Raw genomic sequence first — 25816 nt, 5'->3', positions numbered from 1 at the left:
TTGCCCTTATTCTGTGTTTCAGCCTCTGTTGTTCCTGTCATTATGCCAAGATGACGTAGCTGAAGCTGGGGATCAATATGCTAAATCTATATTTCTGCTGGGGAAGAAGAGAAACAAAATTCACAAGTGTGGTGGATCTTTCTCTTGCAAACTGACTCAAATTCCTTTGGGTTAAAAAAATTTCGATGCTGTTCTGGGTGAACACTGAATGTTCTTGTGTGAAAGGTCTAGAGGAGTGAAAACATATTCCGTTACTTCAGAGCTTTATCTAATAAGCACATGAATCAGTGAGATTTCTCATCTCAGAGCAAAATATGAGGCCATGTCCTAAGAGTGGAAAATTGTCTTAATTGGTAACTTAGTTTTTCAGCTTTGAATATTAAGGTGTCTGGAAAAGCAATGAGAAGGGTAAGAGAAATGCTGTGGTTTACAATTGATCTTTGATAGACAGGGATGCTTATCTACATAAACAAGTGCCAGGTGCTAGAAATGCTGAAAGCATTTCAGCCTGTTTAGTAAGTGCCTTCATCATGTGGGTCAACACACAGGTCAGCGGCTGTGTGACTGCTCATGGATGCACGTCTCTGGGAGATGGAGGACCTGGCACAGTGGAAGCTCTGTTGATAACATGGTTTGCTGAACCTTCAGCCCTGGATCTGTTACTCTGCTTTACCTATAGCCTTACTTAAATCAACAAGGAACTGCAGCCCTTTGCTCTTCTCTTCAATATCTTCTACTAGTGATTTATACTGGATATTGATGTAAGGAAAAAAGCTTTCCTAGTTGATGATTAGGCTCCTCGTGTACCCTGAGGCAGCAACATTGCCTTCTAGAGTGAGCTATAGGCCTTGCCATTGGTTAGCTTTCCCTAGGTGCGTGATGAGAGAAATCAGCTTGAGTTCTTCTAGACATCTCTTCTTGGCTTGCCTGTGTGTCTTGCTCCATTTGGGGCAGGTGACTTGATAACTGCCCTATATTTGTCATCTTCCTCCAACTCTGGATTAGCCTGCTGAATGCGAGATGTGGCAGAAAGAGAGGATCAAGAGGTTAAGCATGGAACTAGTCTGGGAGGTTGTTCCCCCTTATTAACGTGCACTCTTGGGTGGTATGTAGGACAGGAGCCTCAGCACGCTCCTGAGAAGAGGTTGTAGGTGTTTCCAGGCAGGGCTGAGATGCTTTCTTAGCAAAGCCCTTTAGCTGGAAAATGAAGGGCTCCATTCAGCTGCCTGAGCACAGACATCGGGGCCATTTTAGGATATCCATCTGATGTCTGGCTTCCTCTCAGTAAAGGTCCGGGTCTCCTTCCTCATAGATCCTGTTTCATAGCTATCAACCTTTCTGAGAAGTCTGGAGTATCTTGTGGTTTTGCAGATGGCATGACATGCCCAGAGGTTCTGACACGAGCGCTGTTTATGTGCTATAGGAGGATCAGTGGTATTTCTGCGTTTGACTTCTACCACCCAGAGTGCTGATTCATCGAGAGTGACAGAGACCTGGTTAAAATCCCCGAGGGACTCAAACAACTGCCCCTTCATGCAAGTCTGCCATAGAGGCAGACAGCAGGATGCTCTGGATCTGGTTGTTATGGGCCTTTTATGTCAAAACATTTAATTTTTGTTTGGAAACATCCACTTGCCTACTAAGAGAATATTTCAGTGGCTCCTGGCTGTTCAGGAGGGTGTCCAGGCTGGAACCAGGCTGTAGTGTTATTCACAGTTGTTCTCTGGCCCACTGAATGTGTATTTTATAAAAGGAGGAGTCTTCACTTTATGTAGAAGGAAACTGCTTTACTGTGAAGTACTGAGAAGGCCTGACTCCATATAAGCTATGAGAGCGTGGCCAGGCTGCCTCCCTCTGAAGGAGGTGGAGAGCCAAATCCCCTCTTGCAGACTGAGGAGGCTAGAAAGTTGGTCTGTCCTCTCCCGGACAAGTGTCTGGACTCCTCATTGTCAGGTACAAGCAGAAAGGCGTTACTCTTCCTGGTAAATAGAAACCTACCTTGCTCTTCTCTCCTCCTGGTGCTTTGCTTCCATTCAGGGCATTTTTAGACGGATGTCAGGCTTCATTTGCCCTGAGAAGGATCTCTTCTGCCCTTTCCTCCTTAGTTGTCTACAAAACCTGAGAAGTCAATTACTTGTGCAGCCTTTCTTCTGAGTCTGTCTCAGCACTAAGAGTGCCCAGGCTAATGCATCGTATGAAAGCACCCCTGTGACGAAGGCTCTGTGGGAAGGTGGGAAGGCAATACTGGATGTTTCCAAGCCTGCAGAGGCCAGAGCTGGAAGTACATATCCCAAGCTGAAATCCACCCACTGGCTTTGGCTGATCTGTCTCCAGTTCTAACATCATTGTTCTTGATTGCAGTGTCATTTGCTATGCCCTTGTTCACTCTAATTTTTATGGCTGCTCATTATCCAAGGCAGCTGGCTATCTTCTCCTTGGCAGATCTCTGGAACGTGGAGCCGACCTATTCTGCTGCTGGAGCACTGAGCCTTTTGTGCTTCCTGCTGTGAGGATATTGGGGACAAATGCTTTGACAAATGGGTTTTACTGAACTAAACCAGAACAGAGTAATTCCAGTGTAAGCCAAGCAGAAACAGAACAGAAAGGCAAAATGAATGGGTCCACTTCAAGCTCAGGTCTTCATGGGGCCAGAAGGGAAGAACTATGGAACTTACCATTTTTGTATAGGTCTCATAAGCATAAGAGCTGTGGCTTGTCAAGAGCAAAAGGCTCTGTGAAGATAAACAAATGCAAACCACGTGGATCCATGCAAATTTTGCTTGTTTTTACTGTCTGGGCCAAATCCTGGCTCTTCCCTTGGGCAGAGTGCTGCTGGCAGGAGACACTGCATCACGGTACCGGAGGCATGGCAAAGCCAGGCCAAGCAGGCAGGATGCTCCTGGGGGGAAGGGAGGACAGAAAGACATCTGTCCCAGCACCTCGTTAATTGGACTGGGGACATGTCCTTCTGGCCTTGCAGCACTGCTGGGTGTCCTCTTCTGTCCCTTGTATTCAAGTGGAGCTCATGGGAGGGAGCACTTCTTCTGGGAATTGAATCAGGAGGCAAGAGAAAAGGGGGCTGGAGAGGACGATGCTCCTTATGCTTCTTTCCCTCCCAGCATTTCTTCTTCAGCCCCACATAGCCAACCAGGACTCGAACTTTTTCAGCATCCTTTACAACTCCCCCTATTTCCGAGAGGAAGGCAAGGAGGCAGGAAGCAGGCTAGAATAAAATTGACCTCTTCCAAACCCTTCCCTGCAGTGAAGTTACACTAGGAGGCTAGCATGTCTATCTGTGTCTTTTTAAGTGCTGTTTGTTATATGGCATGTTATTGAAATGCTCCAAGGATTCCCTTTGTAATGTGTAATTACCGTGAGATATGCAGCTCAGTTCCTGTTGCAGCTGTTGTTTTGGATAATCTTGATACAGTTAAAGCAGTTGCTGGATCAAACACATTTATGCAGATAGAAATTTTTAAAGTTGTTGTAAAGAACAATTTAATAGTCTCTAACACATCAGGTGCTTAAAAATCCTGTACTTGGTGCATCTGAACTGAACTTGAATTCTGCTTCTCACACCCACAGGACTTTGAAGCATGTTTCCAGCTGTCTGTTACCTCTCCTGAGGTCTCAGAGGTGTCTCATTAAAGCTGATGTTAAAGCCTATTAAATACATGAATGCAGCTTCTAAGGATGCATCTCATTTAGGTGAGTTGTCACCAGAAATTGGCAGGGATCGTTGCTGCTCTGATCCCCCAGCGACTAGGGTAGTGAGAGCTACCTTGAGAAGCGCAGGATAATACCTTCTTATGTGTTGGGAGACAAAAGGAAAAGCATCTGGATAAGGCTGCTAGCATCCTAGGGGCACACCAACCTTGTCACCTTCTCGCCTTGCTGGCTCCCCTCCCTCCTCCTGCAAAGTGCAGCCTCAGCTCACCGAGCCTGCAGATGGGAGGCATCTGTCCTTGAGCTCTGTGTCTCCAGCCAGTTAATTATTAATCATCACAATATCCCTTATGTCAAGCTTCTGAACTGCCTGTGAAGCATGGAGAACTGTTTTATCAGTTGAGTCAGAAAGGTTTTGGTGCCCTGTCACTCATTTTTTGTGAAGCTGTTGTTTTCTCAAAGACCGTAAGCACTTGGAAGTGGACAAAGCCACCCAGAAGCGATGGCCGTCTCAGCTGAGCCGACACCAGATGTCATGCGTGTGACCTAACCTGTGCCCTTTACTGCCCCTGAGATACAGCTGGGGCTCAGGTTCTCTGGGTCCTCCAGGTTCTCCCATCCTTCTGTCCAAGGATGTCTTCATGTAGAATGAAAGAAATGATGGTGGGCCTCGCAGGAAGCTTTTTTTTCTCTCAGCAAATTGGTGATGGATTGTCACTAATTAGCATAGACAGGGTTGAGTTCACTCATCTTTCATTCTCCCTTAAGATAGCGTGATAGTAGGAGACCAACTCGTATTTATGTGTAATAATAGATGGGGAGAGATGTTTTTTCCTCCTTTCAGTTCAAACACAACATCATGTTCAATGACACCACAATGTTTTTGTGAAAAGTACAAGTGCTTTGAACATGTGGGAATCAAAAGCTCTAAATAGATTGTGTAATGCTGCCAATGAAGCATGTCCTTGGACCCTCGCCGAGAACAACCAAACCTTCATTTTGAGTAAAGCACTGGATTTTGAGAAACACCAAAACCGTAGTCCTGGTTCCCCCTCGGTCATAGTTTTAGCAAAGCACTTAAATCTTTTTGCCTGGGGTTGTCTCACCTGTACAAGGTGCTGTCGTTGGGGTGGGTGGAGAGGCTTGTGGGATGCTGGAGGGGTTACAGCCCTAAGCACTGCTGGTGTCTGAGGTGTAACTGCTTGGGCTGGGCTGAAGGAAGGGGAAGACAGCAGCAGGGTGCCTGGGGGAGCAGCTCTATATCCTGCAGGCGATACCTGCCTCACCTTGCCTGGGTGGGCAAGCTCCCTGTTGTAGCCCCGCTGCTGCTGCCTCGGTGGCTGTCCCTGGGCTTTGTGTGGCTGGGGAGGTCTCCTCGCTCCCTTCCCCCTGCCTGGGGACGTTCTTTAAGCAATCAGCCCGTGCACCTGCTCCTGGCCTTTGCTTTTACTGCCCTTTGACCGCGTGTGGCAGATGAGCTATTTAGAGGCAGCTGCTATTTCTGTCATTAGCACCCAGACTTCCTAGGAGAAAACTACTGGCTTTGTGACAGCTGAAATCTGATTCAGAGGGAGCATTTCACTTTAGCATGTACAAAAGCAATGGGAGAGTGAGGTAAGGGGGAGGGAAAGGCAGCGCAGAGTTTGCTATTCGTTTAATCCCGACAGGAAAGCCCCAGCAACCCAAGATGACGGTGTACAAATTACAGATGTGCATGCTGCAGCACAGGGGGTGTTGTTTGAGGGACTGAGGGCGCAGAAGCGGTGGGTAAGAAAATAATGCAGTGCGAGGGGGCCGTGTGCCCTGCATCTTGCCAAGATACATTAGCTCCCAGCGAACAGCGCTCTGCTCCGGAGGCTGCTGCAGATACTTGCCAGCTTAAAGCGAATTTGAATATCTCTGTGTTGTGCTGCTGCGGCAGGCACGGTAACAGAAGGGGAACAGAACGGTACTCGAGAGATCTGCTTAGCCTTTTCAACCCCAGCACGTGATCCTTGCTCAGTCTTCTCTAGTGTACTTCCCAGCACTTCCCCGGAGAAGGAAAAAGCTGTTATTCTCATCCTCCAGCTGAGGAGCTGGCATGCGGAGAGACTGGCTCGCCTCGTTCTTAGGTGTCTTGTCGCTGTGCCGTCTCTTGGGTTTTCATTCGGAGTTATGTTTGTGAGACTGTTCTTCCTCTTGCCCAGCTGTGGCTGCTGAAAGCACTCCAATTTTTTATTTTTTTGTCAGGACTGTGACGGATGTCTCTAAGCAAAGCATTTTATCGAGGCTTTCCAGTTTACCTGTACTCTCCTTTGATGGAGTTCAAATAATTTCCAGCAGTGGAGGGACTGTGGGTCAGAAGCACTCTTCCCATGCTCATTCTTCTTGAAATGAAAGCTCTCTGTTGCTATTATGATTTCCAATTTGAAAGACAACTCCTAGGATTTCATGTCATACCGTGACACCAACAGGATCAGAGATGGTTCTTCCCAAACCAATTATCTTCCAGAACAGCTCTGGTAATATAATTCAAGGGGCTTTCTGAAAAAGATGTCACTTAATAAGCAGGGGTAGATGAGCTGGAGCTAGAAGAATTAATGCCCTGCTTGTTTCCTGTTCCTCTGTACAAGCCTCGGACTGCAGGGAAACAGTCTTGGTTCTGCCCCAAGGCTAGGCAACAGGATTTGCTTGTGTGTCCATCTACCCAAATTCATCCTCTGCTTTAGAAGTGCTAAAAAATAAATTGGGCCAGCCTGAAGGCATGATGCTGGCCAGTTTGTACAGATCATCGCTTAGCTTGATGGCTACTAGATTTGAACGTTGTCTTATGTTTTCTCTGAGACTTGTCAAAACAGAACGCTGCCTAGGACTCGAGGGGGTTGGAAGAGTTATGTTACGCACTGGGGTTACTGGAGGGGATGTGGGTAGACCCTGCGTGCACGCACATGCTCTGGGGACAGCTTGACAGGCTGCAGGCTTTTGGAAAGAACTCGTTCAGCAAAGGAGGGGAGAAAGCATCTGTCAGTAAATAGATGGATAAAGATGCTCTGTGCTGCTCTTAAGAAGCACCAATCATCTTTATAACTTTGACAGGTGGCAACGGGGCAGGGAGGGGAGGAAGAGATTGAGAGAACTGTGTGGGTGGTGGAGGAATTAATCCTAATGAATTGGAAGAGCAAATCCACAGTGGGCAGAAAGCTTTGGATTTCTGCCCTGCTGGATATGGGTAAACACAAGAGAATCCCTTTTGCACGCAAGAGCTAATTGGGCAATTACCGTGTAATCTCAAAACCTTTGCTTAAACTGTATCCTGACTATCAAAGAGTGAGACAGATTCTCTTCACGTGGTTCATAAGGCTTGCCCAGAGTCTTTCAGATAGGAGTTTGAAACAGGTCTCCTCTTTATCTTTCTCTTCTGGGAAATAAAACTCCTGCTCCTTCTTAAAATCAGTGTTATGATGGGAGAACAGGTTTCAGGGAAGCTTGCATCCTTTTAATGTTTTCACTGCTCTTCACACAGAAGAGAGCACATGAATGTAAGAATGGCCAAACTGGCTCTGGCTGCGGGTCCCTCTAGTCCAATATTATTGTTCTTCCCTCGGTGTCTGCCTGTGGCCACTGCTGGAGACGGAGCAGGGCAAGCCTATGACACTTGTAACACTTCCCCAGCTTCCAAATGCTTCCAGCTCAGGGGCCTCTCAGAGTTTGTAATCCCCAATGGCTCATCTTCCTTTCAGTTCTCTGTAGCAGATGCACTGCCATCCTTTGCTCAGAACTTGGTGGGTCTGCTACTTATTTGTGAAAAGCCTTCACTCTCCCCTGCCCTGAAATGATTCTACTGGCTTCCTTTGATGCATCTTGTATCTGACAGTGAATAATTAATTTCTATCTACATTTTTTGTGCCACCTGCAGAACTAAAGCATATCCCTCTGTCTCATGATCAGTTAAACCATTAAAGACTTTTTCTGAAGAATGTAATCAAAAACATTTTAGAAATTAAAGTTAGCTATGTCAGTAAGATTACTGCTTTTTCCACGTTCACTGACTTTTTCCAAAGAATACCAAGAGGTGGATATCATGGGACCTACCCTTACAAAAGTCATGTTGACCCTTATCCAGAAGATCACGAACTATCAGTTAATGTTGTTCTTTATTATAGCTTCTGTTGGTTATATCAGTCCAGATGTCCAGCTTGCAGACTTGTAATTCCCTGTTTCTCAGATGGATCTTGTTTTTAAAGATTGGCAGTATAGTTGCTACCTTCAGGTGTTTGGGTCCAAAAGACATTTTACATGAGAGGTTGCCCAAAATAATTACTAATGCAACTATTCTGTTCTTGTGGCTCCTCTGAAACTCGTGTGTGTGTTGTTCTGGCCCTGGGATTCTTCACACTGATTCTGTCCGTTCTGTCATAAACTCATCCACGTCAACTTTAAACAGAGCCTCTTATGACTTCCTCACTCTTCCTACTCCTTCTACAAAAATAAAAGTGGGAGGTTCAGGCATGGGACTCTCAACAGTTTTCCCTTGGTGGAAACAAGAAGGCTCTGCTGCAAAGATTTTATTTAGTTTCTCTGTAATAAACATGTCAGGTCTGAGTTCTCGTTTTACAGCTTTGCTATCACTTGGCCCTACAGACTTTCCTTTTCTGGCATGTTGAAGGAAGGATTGATGGAATAGCTAGCTGTTACTGGAGAGGCTATTCTTACCTTTTTCAGGTCTGTCTAGAACTGTTAAGTGACAATGCCTTTATCTCTTGTTGAAAGCCCACACTCAGAGACAATTTGGATGAGGAGTGATTCTTAAGCAAGCTCTGTTGGTTATTTTGATGTTTTCTCACCCCTTATTTTGTGGATTTGTGCTGTCTAAATCTTTTATGTGATTGCACTTGACCTAAAACCTGAGCGCTACAATGGCGAGCGATTCCACGTTCCACAGAGTGCATGTGGATGCTCCCAAAAGCTTGGGTGGTGTTGGGACTTGAAAGCTCACTGCTGACCCCTGTTTGCTTCAGCCATCTTCCAAAGGCTCACTTATGGCGTGAAGCGTGGTGTTCTCCATCAGATCTCTCTGAGCGTAGTTGGTATTCTTTCTCTTGGTGAGTGTTTGTCTTTAGAGCTGGCACCAGTGCAGTGATTCAGCCCTGGGCTGATCTCGCTCGCATCCTTTGTCTATTGCCGCCTGATCAGACATGAAGAAGAGCCCATGGCTTGCTAGGACTGAGATGGAAGGGAAAGCAAAGAAGATGCTCGCAAACACAACTGCCCAAACCCCACTGGTGTTGAAGTGAGGTAACAATCATAGCTATAAGGCTGCCAAAAATAGAAATGCTGCTGATGTCGCTTTCTTCCAAAGAGGGGAAGATGATGCATTGATGGCTGATGTGTGTATATATATATACCCAGCACTGTTTTCATGCTTGGTTACCCAGAAGCTGCTGCTGCTGGAGGGTAGGAAACCAAGCTGTGTACTTGTTCTCATGGCTCACAGTGTACAAACATACCAATGCATCTCTGAGGATGAAGTAAGCTGGGAGACAGTTAAGAAAACTGCTTCTTTTGTAGTTTCCGTGCTGATGGAGGCTGACCTTTTTGCAGGCTAAGTATTGACACAGCACAAGCATTTCCAGGGATTCACAGCACTCCTGTGCAAGTGGCCACGTTGCGGGGAAGGTATGGTTAGGAGAAAATTGTTCCCGTAAGGCGACTTCCCAGGGACAAACATATAGTGCTGCTCCTTTGGTGCAATACTGGGCCTCATTCTGGGCTTATTACTAAAATGTATGTGAAAAGAGGCTGATTGTGAGCCTAGCCATGGCTGGCTTTGAACACACTCCTAGGCATATTTTCTTACCACCAGCAGAGCCCCTCATAAAAACCAGAGTTAAAATGTTGAAGTTCTCTAATTCTTCGCTGTATAGGTGCAGACTGTATGTATGTTTGCACATGTGATGCATGAGCAAATACGTACTGTTTCTTGTGCAAGTTTTATCTGTGTTCTCACGTGGAATGAGTTAACTCTCCTGCTTACAGCATGCTGGTATCTGCCTTCTCCTGCTGTTAAGGAACCATAGCGACTGTGAGACCCAGCCATGAACTGGAATTCCGGTGTATTTCATGAAGACACTGTAGAAATCAGAACAAGTGAGAGTTCTGGCTCCAAAGAGATTGCAAGCTCCTTGTCAAGTAGATCTGGCTACATGCATGCAAACGGGGACTGGTTTTTAACCCCATCTGGCTACCATAAACACTAGCAAGAAGAGAGCTCTCAGATGTAAACATTCCTGTAGTCATAGTGTCCAGTCAGTTAAAACTTTATTCCCACTGTGAAGTTTTCTACTGATTTTTTTTTTTTTTTTGGTCTCTTTCACTGAGCAATATTTTGAGGTGTTAAAGGGAAGCACAGTAGAAGGAATTGTATAAATGGTACCACACTCAAACTTTCATTTGCTCTAAGAAGTGTACCTTAAGATGAAATACAGCAGCTGGGCTCCTGATCTTATTTGTTTGATGAATCTGTTTACCTCTTGCATACATCCATCTAACTCAGGAGAAGGCATATATATGGAGTGGGAACCGAATGGTCTCAGATCTATCCATTCATCACTTTCATGACTCTCATTCCTGGAGTGTCCAGATACTTCCCTGTAATATAGAATAAATATCTTTATTTTCTCTTGGTCTGCAGGATAATTAGCTTAACTTATAGATTTATGGCCACTTGCAGTCCCCAGCTTGCATGAGTGAACTTAAAGAAAAGCAAAGTGGAAGAAATGAGACCCACATCTGTCATACAAACTCCTTCATCTCTTGTGGGAGGGAGCCATGCCTGCAGCTAGGTGAGGTCCAGTTGCATGGAGTTCTGCTCTTGTTCTCCTGCCTTACTGTCTGAACATGGCATAGAGCCAGTGGACCCCTTTAGAAAGAGTGCAGTGTTTTTTCAGGTCTCTGTCTCTCTGGGCAGCATTTTTGGGTGAACGTGGAACTTGACTTATGAGTTTAGTGTCCTATTATTAAGAGCATGGGCTCTTATTTTTGGCACTAATCAAAATGGGAGTGTGCTTGGAGTGTTCTTCCTCACTCCTAGAAATGAGTTAGCTTGCTTTTGAGAAAAGTGTTTATTATTATTATTATTATTATTTTATTTTTTGCAACACTTCTCTGGGCATCTAGAAGGTTCCTGAAAGGACAAAACCATAGGGATAATTTCATCTGAGAGCAGATGTCTTTGATGCTAGAGGATGTTGTGTGCTAGATGAGGCATTTATGGTGTTTACCTCTTTCTCCTATGTTAGCCTGGCCACAGTTCAGATTAGCTGTCTACCCTGCATGCAGGAGAATTTTCTGGCAGGCCTCTCGGGGATCTGGCAGATGGTACCATTTGCATGCTGTGGTACAGATACACAACCATTTCCCTTTTAACTAAAATAAATAGGAGCCAAGATGCAGTTGCAGTATTTAATGGACTTTTATAGAGACAAAAAAAAAAGTTGGGGGTAGGGGATATTCTTGGTGAAACCTATCATATATGGCAAATTATTTTCCTTGATCTTCCTGAAGTATTTCCTTATTGCACACTTCCCCTTCAGTCCCTGATCTCCTGGGTATGTGGCAGACATGGAGATTCAATACGGTGCATGTCCATGAAGAAGCCAGCTTGCTGAATCCCTGAGGTCATTTCAGGCCTGGTTCTAGGCACATGCAATACACAGGGGACTAGCACAGAAACTGTGTTTTGGCACAAGTCTAAAATGATTACTGCGCCCAGCAGATGGGATTTACTTAGGGCAGCCTGAATGATATCCCAACACTGGTCTCATGCATGCTGTGCTAGTTTTGGGGTGGAGGGAGAGGGTAGGTTGAATGTTTTTCCAGTGAAGCGGCACATGTGGTATGGTTGTGCCTGTCCCTGCGCATGGGGGCGCGTGGCTCTTGTGAGAAGCGAGCACAGAGCTTGTCCCATTGAAGGGCTACACAAATACCCACCCTGTAATCTGGAAATTTTCACCCTTATTTTCACCCCAAACAGTGTCTCCATATTACTAAGTGCTGATGACTTGCTGCCAGGCTCTGCTGCTAACCGTAATCTCAGTCTTTCGGTAATGGATGGCCACTAAATGACACCAGATCTGCATGTCCAATGCTGCTTGTTAAATAAAGACAGTGGGAATGGAATCCTTGGAAGAAAAATAACTCCCCCGTGGCCCCCAAACAAACACGAGTACGGCGTGTTGCACTGGAATCATTAAGGTACTCCCACAGCTTTCCAAATTTTTCCTGGCCATCACAGCATGTTGCACATGTTAATCATTCCATTGCATCCTCCTGTGGGGGATAAAGTACCCTCAAAGCTGTTTGTCAGCATCCAGTAGCTGAATGTCACCAACTAAAAATGATCACTCAGACTTCCAGCACTATTAGTGGTTAGGACTGTTTTCAGCCATTTTAAACAGTGCTAAAATTAGCCAGTGTGGAAGCCCTTTGATCATGGGTTATAAAGGACTTTATCTGAACTTTCCTGATCACAGTTTTTCTATCAGTTTTGTGCTTTGAAGATAATTCTTCCAAAAACCCGTTTGGCATTGGGCTGGGTTCCAGGGCAACCCACTTTTTTTAGACAGTTCGCTTCTCGAGGAACTGTTTCTTGCTCTACTCCTTTAGTGTCTTCAGAGCAGCAAAAACTGGCCTTTTGAGGGAAGGTGTGTTTGAATTCCCATGGCGCAGCAGCATTTCATCATTGCTGTAGTTAAGTTCCTTGGCTTCTGCTTTATCCCTTAAACTGTAGTATGGAAACATCACTGCAATGATGTAATATCAGTAATTGTGCTGGAACAGCAGCGTGTGTGTGTATGACTGGCAAAAATGCACCAATATCCCTTTTTCTTTTAGGAAAACATTATGCAGAGAGACAAGGCGCAGTGTGAGACTGGCACTGTTTTTGAAGAGTTATCCAGGACAGGACAAAGCTCTGTAGGAAAAAAAGGACAAGGCACAAGCTGAGGGAATCTGTGCTTCCTAGCATTTTCCTAAGCTAAGCTGGTTAGAAACACTGCCAACTAGGCATGGCCCCTGGAAGCTCTCCAGGAAAAATCTCAGCTCACGTTGTGAAAGGGTTTCCCCCATCCATGCTGGAGAACAGATTCCCTTCTCAGAAGCTCCTAGATAAATATTGATTTTTGCAATAGTGAACTAATGTCAATGGCACCCAGCCAATTTCTATCGCAGGCACAGCAAGGTATTTTGAGCACGTGCCACTAAAGCCAGCATGAATATAGCTTCCTTAGGTGCAAACAGCCCCCACCCCACTCTGTTTTTCCTGACACTGCTGCTGTTGGCTCCCAGGACAGGTACAAATGTCCTTGGCAAGTGAGTGAGGAGACAGAGAATGAGGATTTACAGGTCTATATGACGTGTAAGCACTGGACTTGATTTTTGGCCTTACACGGGACTTGCACAGAGAGGAGATCTAGAGAGTTTTATTTTTTTTCTCTCTCCACATGATTACAGTATTGCCTGTAGAAATCCAGATTTGCTGGTGGGTAGGCTTAACTCCTGGTTGTGAGGTGTTACTGCTGCCATTAGTGGTCTGCATCCACGGACTTCCAGCAGCAAACAATCAGTGCTGGAAAGGAGAGCTGGGGTCCTTTTCTCCGTTGGAATCGTCTGAGTGTGGAGCCCATCTGTTTGAGCTGCAGTGGAGCGGGAGAGTCCGTTCAGGTTGCTGATGCTGTTGGCGTTAGCCACTTCAGGGTAAATAGGAATTTGAAGAATTTGAAGGGTCAGTTTTGAATTTGAACGTGGTGCCGTCCTGATGAAATTTTAGTTTTGACCTGGTCCAAAGTAAGTCTGTTTTATGCCCATAGCAAAGCAGGGAAAGTGAACCTCACGTGTCCTTGTCTCCTGTGCATACAGTCCATCACTGGTTTGTCTATGGATGTTTGAATGCACTTCCCTCTCTGATTTTAAGCCAAGTTATTTTTCCTATTTTCTTTTGGGCAATAAATTTTATCTGTTAAAGTTTTTGTGCGTTTTTTTTTTTTTTTCTGAAGATGACACTGTTTGTATAACGAATTTGTCTCCCAGTCCTGCAGATTCCTTTGAAGTTGTCTGCTGTCTCCCTTGGGTCTCTGCACAAGGGGTTGAAAACAGTATTCTATTGTGGTCTGTACTAATGGGATGGTACAAAAGGGCTTCTTACTCCACTGCCTGTGATGTTCTTGGTCCTTTGGTGACATCAAAAGAGACTTCTTGTCCCTTTGTGATGGCTGTACCTACTAGGACTTTGTTACCTGAACCTTCTCCAAGTGGTTATCCATGCAGGAACTTGGCAGAAGTCAAAGTTGTTTTAACTAGTTTCTTATTCTTTCTTAGTGTGAAGAGAGTAGATGTCCCCACCTTGTATATCTAGGAGACTCTTGTCTTTGGTTAAAATATTAATAAATTGACTTGTAATGCAGAAATGAGTGTTGTCATTAAGAAATTTGACTGCTAAGGCTAGAACTCCTTCAGAGATGGCTAAAGCTGAAAAAACATTACAGCTGAAACTTTTTAGAATTTATAGAGTGTATAACTCAATAGTTGCTTTCACCACCATGCCTGTGAACAATCTTTGGCCTCTGGTTTCCAGAGCAGCAGTTCCTGGGTGTTCTTCCCCTCTAGTGTTATGTCACAGAGGCACTTTTTTTTTTTTTTTTTCTCTGAGGGGATAGACAAACATCCAGATGATGATAAACCTTCACATTGCTTCTTTGATTCCTGGGCTGCTTTTTCTTTCTCTCTTTCCCTTGTGCTCCACACATCCATATTCTTGTTCCCCTCACCTCCCTTCTTTTTTAATCCTTTCATGTCTACAAGTATTTCTCAATCTGAGTCAGGCTTACTACCTAATGCCTTCCACTAGGTAGTTTTTTGCCTCACCACTGTTATACCTCAATGCAGTGTGTCTTCAGAGGGCACTTAAGGAAATGTTCCTGCCAAAACAAAGTTGAAAGCGACCTGTGTGCTGCTGATCTAAATTATCAAGGTCATATCTTTGACAACAGGGGCTTTACTACTAGTCTGTTGCATCCCATCTCTACAGAATGGTTGCAGCTTGGCATTTTGGTGATGATTCTTCATTGTCTACGACATCTGACTAACTAGATATGGTCTGGAGAAAAGGCAGATCGATCTTGGCAGGTGAGCAAGGCTGATGTGAAATGAGGATGAGTATGTTGGTATGGATCAGCTGGGAAGTCTAAGTAACTCGTCAGAAGACAACTGAAAGAAACACCATTCAGGAAGAAGGGCAGACTCTCCAGTCCCCCCAGCAATGGATCCCTGCCACGTGTTAACGAGATGAGCAGACTTTTTTCTTCGTAGGTATTAATTTATCTCCCAAAGACTCTGGCTGAATTGGATCCTGCTGAACTTGATTCCTGAACTAGTTATGAATGGAGAGAGCGTAGTGGAGGATCAGCAGTACTTTGTAGTTTGAAAGACATTAATGTTTTTTGATGTTTTCATTAGAAACTTGAGATCCCTAAAAATCTGCCTTACTTGATCAGACGTGGGCTGTTCGTGTGGCAGAGCTAGCAAAAAAGTTATTTGTATTTCTGCCAGGCAGGTGCATCGTGACAGAGCAAGCCAGAGCAGAAGAATCAGTGTTGTATTAAGGCTTTGTTACTATCAGGGAGAGATTCAGGTACCTGAGCCGGGCAGGAGCCTCTGGTCAGAGAGTCTTAACTGCCTGTTTATGTGGTGGCATGGATCTCTCTCAATTTCTCGTGCTGGAGCTGTTTACTTGCACATGCATCACTTTGATGGAGAAGCTATAGTTAGTGATTAGGGTGTTCATCTTGGATGTGACAGGCTGAAGTTTAAATTCCTGCTACAAATCTGCCAGAGCAGAGAGATGAACTGTGCTTTTCAGCACTTTGGGGCCAAGCTACAGCTGTCAGGCAATTAGCTATTCTGTGGAGGGCTTGGGGTACGTGTCTCCTACAGCCTGATTCTCTGAACAAAGGTAGGTATTTTGGTCTAGGCAAGCTTAGTATGTAGACTGGAGTGCACATTTTCAGAATTGGGCGGTCTTTGAGGATGCATCCAGTCTTGAGGAAAGCTCTTGGGTGGAAAGGTGAAGCACAGACCATGTTGAGACCATATTGCTTGGCCCTCGCTTGCTTGGTAGTTCCAGAGTCCAAGTGTCTGCACTGTGCTTCAGATATCTCCTTGTAAACTGAACTGTAGGGTATTTATCTCCCAGTGGTTCAGAAGTGGTGCACAAGTCATTTGAATGTTCTTTGGTAGGAAACATGTTCCCTGACATGCTCCAAAGACTAGAGCCGAGGGCTTACAATGCACGTAGGTGTGCAGGGTCAAAATGTGCTCAACTGAGACTGTTCACAGCCTCCTGGATGTTAGCAGTAGAAAACACATCAGACCGTTCAATACTCTATCATGTACAGGCACACCAAAGCTTTCCTGATGTAGCTTTCAGTCATATAAATGTTTCATTGTGCTTTCTCACTGCCAAAGAACTTCTAAATGCTTAGCCTAAGTCTCTCTTCTTTTCAAACTGTTACTCCTACTTGAAGCCTTTTGTACCGTTCTTCAGAAGTCTTCTCCCATAATTCATCAGCCCTTCAAATGTTTGCAAATTTGTCATCTGTAGTCATTGCTTTGCTAAGCTCTTTTGAATTAATTCTCTTGTAATTCAGTCTCACAATTTCCGTGATCATTTTGCTGCTGTTCTTTCTGAATACCTCTCAATTTGTCATTGCGAATGCATCTAAGGCAAGGGTATTGGCACTTCCCTAAGTTCCTAACACACCTAAGTTTCCCAGCTGCGTTTTCTACATTTTTGCTCCTTGTAACCTGACTTTCCTTTGTCCAAGTGGAAAATGATTATCTGTGTGAAGCACGCAGTAACTAATTCAGTCCTGCAGCACAAGGATAATTCTACATGTCTGGTATTTTACAGGAGAGTTCAGTTCCCTTTGAGCTGTACATGAGGTTTGCACACAGAGCAAATGAGATGCATCCCAAAAGCAGGATTGCCGTGCATAGTAGCTTTGTCAGGAAAATGGACCTACTCCCAGCCATACAGACCGTATCACTTGAAGCAGGATAAAAAACCCTTACTAACACTCAATGGCATATTGGAAAAAAATATTAAGGCTAGCCTGGGAGATGAAACAGTTCAGTGTAATCCTGCAAATGGACACTTTTTTTTTTTTCCCGGGCTCCATATACTTGAGGTTATGATTGTAGACGGAAGTTGTCAAAACGAAGGACATACAGCATGAGGAATGGTGTGCAAGAGCTGGTTGGGTGAACGTTTGTTCTTCTCAGCAGGAGCCAACTATATTTAGTGCAGAATATGCTACCTTCTAATAGCAGGTTACAGATGTGAATGGTTTCAGGCAAAAGATAGGCAGGGCTCAGCTTCCTCCCTGGCATGGCTGCAGGATAACGCCTGCCATCAGTGTGGTAGGGTAGAGAGCGGACTGGTGGCGGAGAAAGTAGATGGTTGTAAGAGGCTTCAAGTGGTGTCACGTTGAGCCGGGACTATGCCTGTAGGAGGAGGTGGTAAATGGCAACACTGAAGGTATCCCATTCTCACAGCTAAAATCTTTTTCATAATTTAAAATGTAAAATAGTCAGAGCCCAGCCCAAAGTTAACTGCTGGAATGCATACTGTTTCCTTTTTGCAGCATGATTAATGTTGTTCCTCTGTCCTGCTGTTCTTCCAGTGAAATTACATTACATCACAACGCTGAAGCATAAGTAGATTTCCAACTCTCCCTCAGCAGCAGCAGTAGTTTTTAATCCACATGTGGTGTTTAGAAGCCACAGAAATAAGCTCTTTGTTTCATGATTGCTAAGATTTTAGCGTTGGCTCATGCGTCAGGCAATTCAGAAGTATATAATAACGTCTGAAAAAATACTGCAACTTCCAAAGAAATTCTTCCTGAGGAGACAGCTAAGGAGTGCATTTAAGTAACTGGAGAGGAAAAGCTCCTTTGCAGAGCAGAGCCTTGCTAAAAAGCAGAAGAGCTGCTGAGACACATGGCTCTCAAGGCCTATGGAGGCCTGGCCTTCCTCTCAAGGGTGCAGTTTGGTGTGACGCTGGCCTCTCTGATGTGTTGGGTTGCTTTGTCTCTGAGCTTAGTGTTTGTGGGGTTGTGTGAAGGAATACACTTAGCAGTATAAGCTGTAACACTTAGCAGAATAAGCTGTAAATTCAGGCTGTCATTGCCCAGGAAGTTCCCAGTTTGAGGTGTATTGATGTGAATGATGGGGAACTGCCCTAGGCAGCAGCTGAGAAGGGCTGGTCTGCGAGGTTAAAGCTCCTTCTATCCAAAATGCAGTGGAGCAGAGTCAGCTGCACACACGGATGCTTTGTCTTTTTCTTCTTTCTGTAATGTGACTACTCCTTGGATGTCTCTTCTCCAGCCAGTTCTTCTGAAATGTCCAAGTCTGAAGTGAGGTTCCTGAGTCCTACCTTGTATGACTGCTCATCTCAGTGACATGGAGCTCTCTGGCTTTATCGAAGCTGCAGGCATCTCAGCACTTGGTTGCTCTCCTGTAGGAAACCCTGTGGAAGCTTTGATCAGTTCTGCCGGTAGGGTTGTTCATGAAGATGCTAGTGACCACTCTGGGAACTTTTCCTTGAGACTTGCCAGCTATTGCCTTTTGCAACTGGAGACTGATCCTGTGGGTTTGGCTTGTAAGCAGTTCTCTGCTTACTGCAGTATTGCGTTTCTTCAGCATTATCTGGGATTTGAGCGAAAGCATAGCTGAGGAAAACAGGAACTTTTGGCTAATTGGATTTGGAGTGGCCTGATGGGCTGCCAGACCCTGGCCCATGAAGCAGAGGTCTTGCAGACTGATGCTTTTTGCCAGCAGCAAAAGAGCCTGGCATAGAAAGCGATCCTCCAGCTGGGAAGAGTCATGTTCTGCGTGTGCTGTAGGTGAACACCTATCCAGACAGCTTGTCCCAGGTATGAAGTACCAAAGACAGGTCTTTGTCATCACTCCTCCTCTCAATATACTGTTAGGCTTCTTATTTTTTTTTTATTAGTTGCTGTTCTGCCTGAATGCATTTAAATCCTTTCACGCTTTATCTGTATTCACAGTATATTAGGAAAATAGCATTTTAAACTTGGTTAATTTACAGTCCTTGGAACTCTGGAGAACTGAGCGTAGAAGAGACGCAGGTCACACTGAAATGAGCTTGGGTCTCATCCAATTGCTAAAGAAAACTTACTAACGGCAGCCGTGCTGTATAATTTGATGTCACTCCACGTGATAGTGATTTGTTATTACTAGAGCTCTAGGCCAGGAGTGAACAGCAGAAGGATCGAGCCACATTGGCAGAACTGTGCACACGCTTAGGGCTGTGGGACATGAGTGAATGCTGCTGCAATATGACTGAAGCCCCTTGGCAAAGATCTATCGGAAGCCTGCTGTCCTGCATGCCTATAGTGAGATAATGCTTCCTTCACCACTACAAGCATTACTCAGGGAATAGTCTGTGAGCTGTTTCGGGCTCTTTCCTTCCACCTATATGGGCCCAAGATCCTGGTTCAGAAAATTGTATTGGAGAAAGTGAAACTTTTCTGAAGTTGCTGAACATTTTCTACCTGACTGTATAGGGCTGAGATTTCACTAATGGGTTTCCTGAAGTGATTTCTAGCTTCACCTCTGTTTTTTCTACTCTCATATTTCACATCTGGATCAACAAATCTCAGAAAATAATGCCAGATACTACTTTGATGCTTCCTGACTGGTCTCTTGCATCAATCTGATGTTGCATTTAGTACTGACTTTTGGGTTGAGCTTTAACGTTGCAGAGGATTTCTCTGGTGTTTGAGATACGACCGATCAGCTCACACTGCTCTGCAAGTTTTTGTGGAGTTGCCTAGGTAAGTTAACAGTAAAGGCCAAGACAAAGCCTTAAGGAAAAAACACTTTGCATGAAGTTTGCATAGTGTATCAAAGGCAGAGCAGTGACGGAATGAATGCTCCTTGTCAGTCTCACTAACTCCTTCAGGGAGCAGCTGGAGCCCTGAGTGTCCTCCCTTGGGATCTGTCAAGCCAAGGGTCTCTTCTGCAGTGAGCCAGCTCCCCCATCCTGTGGACAGGAGATGTCACTTCTGCAAGGGAGAACTCGGTGTGATGGTATGTGACTTGGCTCTCAAAAAGGAGAGGATTAAAATCAAGCCCAGGGTTAGGGCAGATAGTTTGTAATAGGGCTTATGTTGTCAGGAGTGCTTCATGTTCTGAAGACTATCAGCATGAGGGGATCTGACCATTTCCTTCAGACTCTTGACACTCTCTATACCCACCAGTAGTGTCAGAATAATATCTGTAGCTCTGGTCCCCCATTACTATTCTCTTTCTCCTAGAAGCAAAGGTTTGCCAGCTGCTTCACAGGGAAAGGAAGCAATCCTACTGCATTATGTGCAGATGGAGGAGGAGATTTGGTTATTTACTGCTTCATAATATACAAGTATCGCACTGTCTGCTCCTCTGTCCCAGACCTTCCAGAAGCATATCAATATAATGAAGCTTTTTAGTTTATTTTCTTCAAATTTGGGATATGGTTCACTGTCCCAGTAAGATTTTCACTTCTGAGTATGAAAGATGAATAAATAAATAAAGTGAATAACACAACTGACTCAGAGTATCCCCCAGGATCTAAACTCTCACTGGGCACTTTGATCTCTGAACCAAGTGAACTGTGAAATCAGAGATGGCTTGAATAATAACCAGAAAACTTCAAATTCTACTGCTTCAGGGACTTGCATGAAAAGCTCTTAACTGATATACTGTTGCAAAATGAGAAGATCTTCCTCTCTGGGTTTGAATTTTGAGTCTGGGGCTACCTCTGGCTTTTGTGAAGTCTGGCTAGCCTTCCTCCTTGCCTCTCTTCACTTCTGAGCTGTTCTCTGTCTTGGCTGAAGGTGGAAATAAGACAGATTGCTCCAAGTCCTTTCTGCAGGGTTTATGACACAATTTTGCAGGCAGCATGCAATGCAGCTATGAATCACAAGTCCCTTTAAGATACTGCTGAATTCAATTCCATAGCTCTTTCAGCTGGCTCAGAACAGGCTGTAGGTTTTTTTTTTTTTTTTTTTTTTTTTTTTAAATCTAAGATATAGCCAATTTACTCAAGAGATGAGTATTTGCTGACTGTTGCTGCTGTTCTTATGCTCAGAACTGCAAAGCCCTTGGAAAACGAGGCCAGCTTGTGCATGTGTATACAAACCTGGCTTCAAATCTGGCTTGGATTCTCTCTTCCAGCTCAGCAAGTGACTGACATGTTCGCTTCAGCACAGCTTCCTCCTGAGACAGCCCGTGGGCTGTGCCAAAGTGCCGTGAAGCGTTTGCGTGTTCGGTCACACACCAGCGGCAGATTCTGCAGCACCCTGGAGATGGGGGTGAGATGAGGACAGCAGCAGCCGTGATTCAGAGCTGCTTTGCGTTTTGGTCTTGTGAACAGTTCACTGCAAACAAAAGTCCTCGGTATTATCTAAGATGCAAATCAGATCCCACTTCACTAACGCCCCTGTGTTGTCAAGGTTATTTGAAAGGAAGCACTAAACCCGTACAGCATCTGTTGAGGTAAATTCAGGTGTGGCTGAGGTTGTTACCTTAGGTCCATAACAGTTTGTTAAAGGGATTCATACTGAAGAATGCAGCGTATAAATACGGAGGAGTCCATGTGATGCTTGTAGTCCTGCAGCGCCTGGTGTCAGTCAGAGAAATGCTGCTGTCATTTCGCCCCTGGGCAGAGGGCGGTTCTGGGGCTGTGGCTCTGCTGGGAACAGGAGCAGTGCCTGCAGGTGGGGGACAGGGAACTTTGTGGTCCGACAGCCCTCTGCACACGAGGCGGTCATGTTTAGTGCATTATTTGTCCTGTTTGTCTGCTTATTTGTTGTTTGGATGCCACAGAAGAAGGAAGAGCTATAGCTGAAAGTGGCTTTCAGTTCCCATTTCACGTTTGAAGTACAAAGCCCGCTGCTGATCATCCCCTGCAGGTAGCCCTGACTTTGATAACTGGCAAGAATGATTCCAACTTAAATAATTCTTGCTGTTAGTTACTCCTCTGAGCAAAGCAGCTGGTGTGACCTGGGCACGTTGGGCTGCTGTGAGGCAGCAGCTTGGCCTGAGGGACGAAGGCAACCTCCTTACTTTGCCCTCTGGGAGCAGTTACAGTGGGGCTCTCTGGAAACCAGTGCTTCTCCGAAGCTTACTGAGGCCATCTGAGGAGCTAACCCGTGAGACCTGAGAGGAACTGAAGAGAGACAAGAACAAACTGATCTGAGGGCTCTGTGCCCATGTGAGATGGGCTTTGGTCTTCTCAGACGTGGCTGGTGTCGTGTGGGCTTCTCCGTGCAGCCTCCGCCTCTGTGTCGTCTTCCCCAGCCAGAGCAGGGATGTCTGCTGCGGAGGACAGGCCAACAGAGGTCTGTGGAGAAGGGCAGCAGAAAGCAAGGGGGCATTTGTGTGATTCTGGGTGATTTATCCCTAAATACCAGCTGTGGTCCTCAAAAAGAGGGTTCGCTGCTAGTGCCCCATCTCAGCTGGCGGAGGTTGAGAGCTACTTGATCCAGCTCCAGTCCAGTGCTCTGATGTATCCAAAACCCCAAGCGTTTGTATAATTCACTGAAGAGAGAAGTGGAGGTGACATGAGGGTTGAAGAGAGCAATGGGCAGGGGTCCAGCTTGGGTCAGGAGGTTTGCTGGTGTCCTGCAGTAACGCATCATTTATGATAACTTTGATACCGAAAAACAAGGAGCATTACAGGGTATTCTGGAGGGAAAGGAAACTGCTGTGCTGCCAGAAGCAGGCATTCTGGGGGACACAGTTCAAGGTATCAATACTGACCAACCCCATGTCAAGTCAGGCTTGGGCTTGCACTTTTCATGCCAAAACTACTGTGCTTTTCCAGAGTTGCAGTGGTCATGCAGAAAGCATCTCCTGGTGATTTGCAGAGCTACTGCACTCAATGCGGTCATCAAAAACACATAAGCAAGCAGAGTGAGGAGAGTAGATGGAGTGTGCCAGACCTCTGCTTGCCTAGAGCAGAGGGAGCCATGCTCGTACCGTGGCAGCTCAGTGTCGCCAGGCACCAGGGCTGCTGCAGCCTATTCTGGCTCCACCAGAAGCTGTTGCCAGAGCTGTAAGGGAATTTTAGCTTAACAAGCCTGTCGTGTTGTAGTACAGGGATAAGCGAATGACATTCACTTCCTTGCAGTGCTTGATTACAATAGGAATTGGGTTGCTCAGAGTTACTAGAGATGCGTTTTCACTGCCATAAGCAAACTGTAAATCTACCAGGCACTGGCAGTTTCCACTCATTTCTGTGGCAATGCAGTTCTGCAGCTAACCTAATAAACACTTGTGCAGAGCAGGGCTCGTTATCTCCAGTGCAGCACTGCCTGGCATGGCCGTATGGCTTCCCACTCCGGAATTAGCTTAGCTGGGGTTTGCTTGGATGTCTGCACTGTCCTTCACGGTATGGTGGAAACAGGCCCTGAGCAGTGCTGGTGGAGGAGTGGTGCATGCGTGCTGCAGTATTCCTCTGCTCTATATTCAGTGGGGAGGAGATGGACTCCAGAGCAACAAAGTCATTTAACAGCTCCTTTTGAAAATTCGTCTCACATTTGGGTGAAGCTGTGGTCATCTGGGACGTAATTTTGGAGCAGCAGACCTTTGTCTCTTCTGAAAACAGTGCTTGTGATAATGTAAGGTGCCTCTGAGCAAAATGTTGACTAGTGTGCTCAGAGCTTCTTTGCTTCTTTGCTCAGAGATCTTTTTTTTTTTTTTTTTTAATGTCATATAGATAACTACTAAATGGTGCTTCTCTGACTTAAAGGAGGAATAGATTTGTCTCCAAGATCTCATTGCCTAAATAAACATGCCTGAAACTAACCGATTAAAAATTAGATGTTGGGAGGTGTTGTAAAACAGTGTGCAGAAAATATTTGGGAATGCTCTAACTCAAGATCTTCAATATCTTGAAAATAAGACAGGTAAATTGGAATGAGGGGGAAATTGTTTCTTTATTTAAGGGAAAAGAGATAAATAATCACATCCTATGGAAGCTGGGCTTATGCAGGTTCAGGTCTAGTTGTATCTTAATATAGGAAAATGCCTTACATGGAAAGGATTAGATGAGCATATTTTTGGAGATGTAATCTCAGCCAGCTGTAGAAACACAGTGCCCACTTCTGTTGTTCTATAAGGAGCCTCAATTTGTCTCAAGAAAACTTCAAAATTATCATTGTCCTTAAGAGAAGCTGCCTTGAGGAAGGGAGATAGGGGTATATGCACCAGGGCAAGATTTTTTTTTTTTTTTTTTTTCTCCCTGCTAATGCTCCCAAGTGTGCCTTTTTTTTCTTTCTGTAGTACTGGATAAATGAATACACCTCCACCTTGGGGATTGGTGTCTTCCACTCTGGCATCGAGATCTACGGCAGAGGTATGAAGTATTTCCTTTTCATTACTTGTAGAACAGAGAGAAAATTGCATGGCTAGTCTGATACAGAAAATAATCCCAAACGTATAGTTTTTGGCAAGGAGTGAGAAACTCAGCCAGCTTTATTTTGGAGTCCATTGTGGAGTCCAGCTGGAACTTGTGCAGTTCTGTCATGAATAAAGTAGCTCTTTGTACCTTCAACATGTAATTGCTGCCTCTGTAGCTCATGCAGGTGTGTACCAGGCTGACAGATTGGTAGGGAGGACCAAACAACATTGGAAAGACCTGCAACAAAGCAGGAGGAGAGTCCGGGGAGGGGGAAGAGAGATGCGGATCAGTGGCTGCCTTAAAACCTGCATAAGGATGTTTGTGCTAATTCCATGCCAGAATAAACCAGCCTTGCAGTAATTCTTTATGAATATCTGTGCTTTAGCAGTCTTAGAATTTGCATCTCCAGATCTTGGAAGCTTTTATTTAAAACAGCAGAATTAAAAGAAAAATAATAAAAAAAAGTCTTGCAAGGCTTTTTGAAATGGTCTGGATGGGGTTGAAGCTGATTACAGCACCCAAGGGATGCAGTCAAGGTACCTAGAAAAACAGCTGTAGCACAGCGAAGCCAAAGGACAGAACAGCATCGCAGACTTTTTGTTTCCCTCTTCAGCCAGTGTTAATAGGAATGACTGGGGTTACCTCACTCATGGTATTTTTAGCTAGTGCCAAGCAGCAGATAAAAATCCCTGGGGTGCTGTGTTCTGTCTTGAGCACGGCAGCTTTCACAGACCGTGCAAGGTGGCCTGTATAACATGGAGGGGCCTCTAGGCACAGCCCACGTGCTAAGGCAGCAGAGTGTAATCAGCTCAGCTTTTTTTTTTTTCCTTTTTTTTTCTTTTTTTTTTCTTTTTTTTTCCTACAAAGAATTCCCCGTAGCTGCCTGCTGTGCTGCCCTCTAGAAGAAGAGGACTGATTTCTCCCTACTCTAGAAAAGATTTATTCTAGCTCCGTGCCACCTCCGACAGCCTCTCCCAGTATTTCCGGGTGCCTCCACCACAGAACTTCCCACTGGCCTGTATAGGCACAGAGACAGACCTGGAGAGCTTTCCTGGTGTTGAGGAGTAGATTAGCAGCACTAACTGCTAATTAGCTGTGCAACCACTAGTATTAGCATCGGTGGAGCCTGCTCTGGAGCTGAGGCTGGGAGAGTATCCTCAGACTGATAAGTACCTGGACAGAGAAACTGGCTTTCGGAGTCTGGCTGAGGCTGACTTTAGCAATAGCCCAGCCCCTGGTGCTGATGCTGAGCCATGCAGACAGCTGCCATAGACTTTTTCCTGACACAGCGTTCATTTGATTACTCACAGTCTGTTTCTTTCCTTGTCAGAGTTTGCCTATGGAGGGCATCCCTACCCTTTCAGTGGGATTTTCGAGATCACACCTGGCAGTGCGGTAGAGCTTGGCGAGACCTTTAAATTCAAGTAAGGGCCCTTTTCTACATCTTCCCTGCTCCCCCTACAATGACAGCTACTAGAGGGAGAGGGGAAGTCCTCTGCTCTGGGTCCCCCTCTCCCTCTCATTAGCACCATCACTGCCTCCTTTAACATGATCCTGGTTCAAAGGCAGCCCTGCAGGGGTTTTGAAGGCAGATTAAAGGGTGTACAGCAGACAGGGAGCAGTGCTGAACTGTGTTTGGCAGAGTTTAAT

The 25816-nt window shown here is 45.2% G+C and overlaps 1 protein-coding gene across 5 annotated transcripts in view; it reads left to right on the top strand.

Moving 5' to 3' along the window:
* The window catches only part of LOC118168681 (deubiquitinase DESI2-like), a 52768-nt gene that overhangs the window by 9291 nt on the left and 17661 nt on the right, over window positions 1-25816 (top strand). For 2 of the 5 annotated variants that reach the window (XM_035329243.1, XM_035329244.1), the window contains exons 2-5: window positions 3586-3708; window positions 20938-21074; window positions 24049-24121; window positions 25497-25590. In XM_035329243.1, coding sequence (XP_035185134.1) covers window positions 3654-3708; window positions 20938-21074; window positions 24049-24121; window positions 25497-25590 — 359 coding nt within the window. In that variant the 5' untranslated portion in view covers window positions 3586-3653. Of the gene's footprint in view, window positions 1-3582; window positions 3709-20937; window positions 21075-24048; window positions 24122-25496; window positions 25591-25816 lie in introns of all 5 variants that reach the window. The other 3 variants (XM_035329246.1, XM_035329247.1, XM_035329245.1) reach the window with 2 other exon arrangements.

The sequence above is a fragment of the Oxyura jamaicensis genome, chromosome 5 (genome assembly GCF_011077185.1).
Source record: "Oxyura jamaicensis isolate SHBP4307 breed ruddy duck chromosome 5, BPBGC_Ojam_1.0, whole genome shotgun sequence".
NCBI classification, from domain to species: domain Eukaryota; kingdom Metazoa; phylum Chordata; class Aves; order Anseriformes; family Anatidae; genus Oxyura; species Oxyura jamaicensis.
The sequence above is the reverse complement of the archived record's forward strand: the minus strand, read 5'-3'. Positions and strand labels throughout refer to the sequence as shown.